At 52.9% G+C, this 7,660-nt stretch overlaps 1 protein-coding gene across 1 annotated transcript in view; it reads right to left on the bottom strand.

The window, feature by feature from the left end:
- Positions 1–6,233, bottom strand: part of LOC126983995 (uncharacterized) — a 98,969-nt gene extending 92,736 nt beyond the window's left edge. The window contains exon 1 of the mRNA XM_050837297.1: positions 3,963–6,233. Coding sequence (XP_050693254.1) covers positions 3,963–5,871 — 1,909 coding nt within the window. The 5' untranslated portion in view covers positions 5,872–6,233. The remainder of the gene's footprint in view (positions 1–3,962) is intronic.
- Positions 6,234–7,660: the final 1,427 nt, after the last annotated feature.

Raw genomic sequence — 7,660 nt, 5'->3', positions numbered from 1 at the left:
TAGGTCCAACAGGTAACCGGAATCGTGGATATTAAGCAAGTAATTCTATTCACTGTATTCATTCACCATATCCATCCCTCTATTCTTCCCTTTCTCCTATATCTCCGCCGTTTCGTTTCTCGGCCTTTCTCTCCCTTCTATCTTTCCATCTCTCTATTCCTATAGGAGCAGCGAGTAGCGGGCTTTTTTTATTATTGTTTCCTTTTTCGTGCCCTTGAGCTGTCTCCTTTGTTGTAAAAAAAAAAAAAAATCCTCCCTTCCTCTGTATCTTCCTCCTTTCCTCTCTCCCTCCTCCACTCTTCCTTTCCCTCCATCCGTTCTCTCTTTCTTCTCTTCCTTCTTCAGTTTCTGGGGACAACGCACCCACATTTGATAAGGCTTTCGTAGGGGTTGTGTTGTTAGTATTTCCATGGGTAGTGTTATGAGTCCAGTGATAGTTTGACGAGGCTTCTGCACCATGTGAAAAATAATCATGAGAATCTGACTAATCTCCTTGTGGCTTTTGAAAATAGTTGTTGGGGAGGTCGAAAGCATCTGAACATACGGACTTAGACTCTTTATAAGGTTTTAGTTCCCTGTGTAGAGGTTGTGCTAGTTAGTTTAGGAGCAGTGAGTAGCGGGCTTTTTGTTTTTTATTGGTTTTCCTTTTTTGCTCTTGAACTGTTTCCTCTACTGTAAAAAATAAATCCATGGGTAGTTTTATGGGCCTAGTGATACTTTGAAACACACAAGACTTTCCTAGGAGACGTGACTTGCTGTAATTATGGCAGTGGTGTGATGGAAAGGAGAGAGGGAGAGAGAGAGAACTTAACCTAACCTAACCTAACCTAACCTGCGAATAAGAAAAACTGTTAGTATTCCCATGGGTAGATTTATGAGTCTAGTGATAGTTTGAATGTGAAAAAAGAAACACTCATATGAGAACCCCACTAATCCCCTTAAAGGCCTTGGAAATAGCTGTTGGGGAGTCGAAATTGTGTAGAGGTTGTGTTGTTATTCCCATGGGTAGATTTACAAGTCTAGTGATAGTTTGAATGTGAAAAAAGAAACACTCATATGAGAACCCCACTAATCCCTTTAAGGCCTTGGAAATAGCTGTTGGGGAGTTGAAATTGTGTAGAGGTTGTGTTGTTATTCCCATGAGTAGATTTATGAGTCTAGTGATAGTTTGAATGTGAAAAAAGAAACACTCATAAGAACCCAACTAATCCCCTTAAGGGCCTTGGAAATAGCTGTTGGGGAGTTGAAATTGTGTAGAGGTTGTGTTGTTATTCCCATGAGTAGATTTATGAGTCTAGTGATAGTTTGAATGTGAAAAAAGAAACACTCATAAGAACCCAACTAATCCCCTTAAGGGCCTTGGAAATAGCTGTTGGGGAGTTGAAATTGTGTAGAGGTTGTGTTAGTATTCCCATGGGTAGATTTATGAGTCTAGTGATAGTTTGAATGTGAAAAAAGAAACACTCATATGAGAACCCAACTAATCCCTTTAAGACCTTGGAAATAGCTGTTGGGGAGTTGAAATTATGTAGAGGTTGTGTTAGTATTCCCATGGGTAGATTTATGAGTCTAGTGATAGTTTGAATGTGAAAAAAGAAACACTCATAAGAACCCAACTAATCCCCTTAAGGGCCTTGGAAATAGCTGTTGGGGAGTTGAAATTGTGTAGAGGTTGTGTTGTTATTCCCATGAGTAGATTTATGAGTCTAGTGATAGTTTGAATGTGAAAAAAGAAACACTCATAAGAACCCAACTAATCCCTTTAAGGCCTTGGAAATAGCTGTTGGGGAGTTGAAATTGTGTAGAGGTTGTGTTGGTATTCCCATGGGTAGATTTATGAGTCTAGTGATAGTTTGAATGTGAAAAAAGAAACACTCATAAGAACCCAACTAATCCCTTTAAGACCTTGGAAATAGCTGTTGGGGAGTTGAAATTGTGTAGAGGTTGTGTTGTTATTCCCTCGGGTAGATTTATGAGTCTAGTGATAGTTTGAATGTGAAAAAAGAAACACTCATATGACAACCCCACTAATCCCCTTAAGTCTTTGGAAATAGTTGTTGAGGGAGTTGAAGGCGTCTGAGTATACGGGCCGTTCATCCGTCTCTCTTAACCGCGTGTAGTTAATTCATTACTGAGGGCAAAAAAGGAGAAGGGTTACTGACCGGCCACGCCCATTTCCCAGCCACAGCACGCGTTTCCACTCCGGCCAAGCCTTTTCCTTTTACCGCTCCTCTTCCTCTCGCCTTCCCTCCCTCCCTTTCTCTCTCTCTCTCTCCCTCTCTCCTTTCCATCACGCCACTGCCATAATTACAGCAAGTCACGTTTCCAGGTACTTTTACTCAACTATACGTCACTTGGAGTTCTACCATTACCATTATGACCAGTACCATTATTTTAGCCACCATACCTCATTTGCAGTCCTACCGTTAGCTTCTACCATACCCCCCTATCTTACCATACTCCCCTAACCTAACCTAACCTAACCTAACCTAACCTAACCTAACCTAACCTAACCTAACCTAACCTAACCTAACCTAACCTAACCTAACCTAACCTAACCTAACCTAACCTAACCTAACCTAACCTAACCTAACCTAACCTAACCTAACCTAACCTAACCTAACCTAACCTAACCTAAACTAAACTAACCTAACCTAACCTAACTAACATGATCCACTACCATTACGACCATTTCCATTACCATAAGACACCATACCTACTTGCAGTCATACCATTAGCTTCTACCCTACCTCTTTCACTCCTTCCATAACCTACTATACCATTACGACCATTACCATCAGTCACCATACACCACCATTACCTTAACCATACCTCATGTTCAGCTCTACCATTTGTCATCACCATACACCGTTTTCATTATCTTTAACCATCTTTTCATCACCATTTCATTACCATACGTCACCTCCAGAGCTCCCATTGTCATCACCATATTTAGCAGTCCCCGTTATCTTCAGCCATTACTTCACCTCCGCATCAACACGCTGACTTCATTACCACCAAAACCCCATCATCACCACTTCACCTCACCACAATCCTATCACCATAACTATCATCACCACTATCACCATCAAAACCTTTTAAAGAGTTATCACCCACCATCGTTATTCTAAACCATTATCTTCATCACCAAACATCACCATCACCATCATCACCACCACCAACATCAAAACCTTTCATTATCACCCACCATTTTCATCACATCACCATCAGGATCATCACCAGAATCACCCACAACACCAACACCAAAAAACAACCACCACTATCATTCTCACCATTAACCATCATAACCATATTCAGTCATCATCAACATCATCAGCAAACAGACAGCAATATAATAAACAGCAGCCTCAGTGACAGCGTGGCGCCAACACTAATTGACTGACAGCAACAACAGCAACAGCAGCAGCAGGAAGATGAGACACGTCAGCGCTCAGCAAACAGCAGCAGAGAGACTTAGCCGAGACACAGGAGCAGTAGTAGTAGCAGAAGGAGAAGGAGCAGGAGGAGGAGGAGGAGGAGCAGGACACTGGTTAGAACACTACATTAACTCTCTCGGACGTGTATGGAAAACAAAACACAGGATTATAGCTAAATAAGTTTATTTCTGCCAAACGATAGAATACAGACATTGGCTTAGAGACACGCCCACTGTGACGCCTCGGGTGGGTGGTGGCAGTGTGGGGTGACAGCTGGGAGGAGGGGGCGATGGTGTGGGTGACAGCTGGTGGGGGAGGGGGAGGTAAGGGACAGAGGATTGAGGAAGGCAGCAGCATTGGTTTGACTTGTGTGGTGGTGACAGCTGCTGGTGTGTGTGTGTGGTGGTGGGGGGGAGGGGCGGGGGCGGGGTGTCAGCAGGGTGGCGTGTGGGGTGCGTGGGGGGCGGGGAGGGGGGGGGTGAGCCGGGCACTAGGTGGAGGCCGCCGCCCGCTTCTCGGTGTTACCTTCCTCGGTGAGACACTCGAGAGAGCTGAGGGCGTCGTCTATGTCCGAGCCCAGCCCATCGTCCTTCAGCGGCGACGAGGACACGTCCACGCCGCAGGTCAAGCCCGGCTCCGACAGGCTGGGCGGCGTGGGTAATGGCGGCGAATGATCATCTACGGTGGGCAGGGTGTGTGAGGCGGGTGGGCGGGACTCTTCTCCGGCAGGAGTGGCGGGCGGCGAGGGCGGACTGGTGACGGGCGGCGTGGTGGGCGGGGAGGGCAGGTGGGTGTCTGCCTCCTCCAGGGGAGCTCCCTTAGGGATGCAGCCCACGATGGCCACGTCGGGTCGGGCCTCCCCAGGGCTGCCGGGGGCCTCCTGTTGGAGGCTGGGTGGGTCCTGCTGATGCTGGAGGGTCGCCTCTACCTTAGCGGGACCCTCGCTGACAAGGGGCTGCCGGGGCTGCGGCGAGCCGGGCGCGGAGGAGTCTCCCGAGGAGGACGTTGGCCTCGAGTGTTGGTCAGAGTCCAGCTCCGCCTTGCTAGTGAGCGGCGGTGACCTTTCACCCGACGCCTCTTCTGCCCCTGGAAGGGAGGCCCGCCGCTGGCCGGGGCCCTCCGTGGGTGGCGGCGCCGCGGACTGCTCGCTGGAATGTAGCGAAACGTCCCAGGCGGCCTCGTGTGTAGCGTGCAGCGCTGGCGGGTTGCCCGAGGCGCTGGTCGTGTCTGGGGCCTCAGGAGGTGGCGTGTCCGGGTCTGGTCGAGGGTCGTGAGGCTCGTCAGGGAACGCCTCCTTGATCAGGATGCAGGAGCCCTCAGCCAGCCGCTCGTCGTCGCTGCCCACGGACACCTGCTGCACGTACTGCTGCTGCACCGTCAGCTGGCCACACTCACCGCCGCCCCCTGGCTGTGTCGCCGCGGGCTCCGTGAGCACCTCCGGGCAAAGTAGCTGGTCGGGCGCGGCAGCCTCCAAAACAAGGGTTTCAGTTTCAGCTCGGGACACTACGGGGGTTGCCGGGGGCGTTGCTGGGGTCGGTGGGGGCGTTGCAGATGTCGGGGTTGACTGGTCCTGTGCTCCCTGGTGTCCAAGGAGGAGTGGCTCCTCCACGTCAGACTCAGAGTGGCGCGCTGGAGGCACCTCCTGCGCCCCGACGTCAGCCTGGGGATAGTGTGCTGAGGGCTCCTGCTGAGTCTCGCTGCTTAGCAGTGGTTCGCATTCAGATTCTTTGGAGTCGTCCGTCCGCTGGTCTTGGCTGTGCTCGGAGCCTCCGTTGGTCATGTGTGGCTGCAGGTCGGGGGTGGACGTTGAGGGCGTGCTGGTGGGGCGCAAGACGAGGCCGCCAGCCCGGGCCTGGAAGGGCAGCGTGTGGTGCTGCGGGCTGTCCTGCTGGTGGCTGCGGCGGGGCGTAGTCAGGGAACCAGAGTCCACCAGCTTCCAGGTGGGCTGGGACGACCCGTATCGGGCGCTGCTGATATCATTAACGGCCAAATCTTTGAAAAACTCGCGCCGCTTCATGGCAAGATCTGCGCGAGACGTCGCACAGGAACGCGAGGAGAAGGGCGGGGAGCCAAGGGGAGAGGAGGTGGCGGCAGGACCCTCGCCCGCCACGGCGGAGGGCGGCCGGGAGCCCGTGGCCTTGAAGCCGATCAACTCACACTGGTCACTGTAGAAGGACGCCACCACGTCCCGGCGGCGGGAGGCCTTGTCCGGGTCATCCTCGGGGCGGAGCCTTGCGTCACCACCCGTGGGAGGCGTGTGGGGCGCGGGAGGGGTGGCGGAAGTGGGCTCGGCCTGAGCCGGGGCCAGGGCCTGCGTCTGGGCCGGGGCCTGGCTGGAGGGCACTAGCGGCTCCTGCTCGGGTGGCCGCGAGTACTTTTCCTCGGCGGCACCAGCGGCCTTCTTGTCCTTCTTACCAAAGCAGCTGCACGGCATGGCTGCGGCAGTCACTGGGCCCGCTGGCCTCCCCGCGCACTTCACTCACTCACTCCCACTTCTAGCACAAACAGAGGGGCGGCAGACTGCTGGCCGGCTGGCTGGCTGGTTGACTGGCTGCTGCTGCTGCTGCTGGCCGGGCGGCGGCGGGCGGGTCAGCGTGGCCTCCCCGCCATGCTTGCAGCAGCCACTGGGGCAGAGCAGAGCGAGGGCCGGGAGGCGGGCAGCGGTGTGTGTGGCGGGGGTGAGGCGCCGAGCACAGCCGGTACAAGTCCTGGGCAGGCTGGTGAGGTGGGGCGGGGCAGGGCACGCCGGGCTGCAGAACGCGGGGCGAGAGGTGGGCACGGAACCCCGGCCGCTGTGGCACTGGGCACCAGGCACCACCAGACCCCCCGCGCTGCTGCCACACCTCGCCTGCCGCCGCCGCTGCCACCAACCGCCATCAGCCGCTACCACGTCCACCGCCGCCGCCGCCACTCTGCACCATAACGGAGGAGTGCGAGGCCTCCCGAGGGCACTCTTAGCACACTCAGGCCAAGGACCTCCGCGCGGCAAAAAAAATCTGACCTTCATCACTAGTGGGCAACCTCCTCCACCACCACCACCACCATCTCCTCCCCCTCCTCCAAGCCATGTTCTCCACCCACCGCGGGAGGAGAGGGGGGCAGGGAGGGACGGGAGAGGAAGAAAGACCCACACGTGTCCTCCTTCCCCTCCAAACGGACATCCCTCCCCCCCGCCGCATCTCACCTCTCACCGACCAACCCTGAATCTTCTCTAAGAAAAAAAATAAGAAAAAAAAAAAAAAGGTAAAACTCCGCCGCACTGTTACTCCCTCACCTTCCCCGTCCATCCACTTCCCCCTCCTCCTCCTCCTCCTTCTCCACTCACTCTCCCCAGCGTCCCCACCATGACGCCGTGTTTAGTCTGTTGCAAGCATTGTTTTCCCCCACTCCCTCCCCCCCATACATACCACCACCATCATCACCACCACCACTATCACCACCACCATCACTACATCACCACAACTCTTTGCCCAACCACACACACACACACACACACACACTCAACTCCATCCCTACAATACCACCACCACCGCGACCACAGCAACACCGACCAGCCTCACCACCACCCCCACCATCACCCCCACCACCAGCTCAACACCTCGCCAAGAATGATGCAAACTTTACCCCCACCAACAGCACCAGCACCAAATGGAATCAGTGTTACCAATGCGAAGCGAAGAAGATGGTGCTGATGATGATGGTGATGATGAAGAAAAATAGGAACAAGAAAATGAAGATGATGAAGACGAAGAAAAAGAAAAGAAAACCAGTCAGGCAAACATTAAACAAGAAGAAGAAAAACAAGAAGAAAAGGAAGAAAAGAACAACCAATACCACCTCGAGCAAGCTTCGACCGACTGGCAGCAACATTCTCGTCTTCAAAGTTTCATTTCTTTTCACTTCTTTCTCTTTTTCTTTGGCGTTACTTCCGGATGTGACGTCATGGACCAAAACAAACCAACACAAGGCGAGAGAAAGTTCCTACCTACTTGTGTGTGTGTGTGTGTGTGTGTGTGTGTGTGTCAACCCTCGCCAAAAACATCCCTTCTATCTATTATAAAACCGCCATAAAAGGGATAAAGCTTGACCCAATAACTCCACACAGCGAGATTCGGCGGCAAAACAAACGCCTCCCACGGAAAATATTCAGCGCGCGGGATTGAGCAGAAAAACAGCGGAGAAATCTCATTATTACAGCATTTTTCCCTTCCCTTATCCGCGGC

This window comes from Eriocheir sinensis, chromosome 55 (assembly GCF_024679095.1).
Source record: "Eriocheir sinensis breed Jianghai 21 chromosome 55, ASM2467909v1, whole genome shotgun sequence".
Lineage (NCBI taxonomy): Eukaryota > Metazoa > Arthropoda > Malacostraca > Decapoda > Varunidae > Eriocheir > Eriocheir sinensis.
This window is presented reverse-complemented; position numbering and strand designations above follow the sequence as displayed.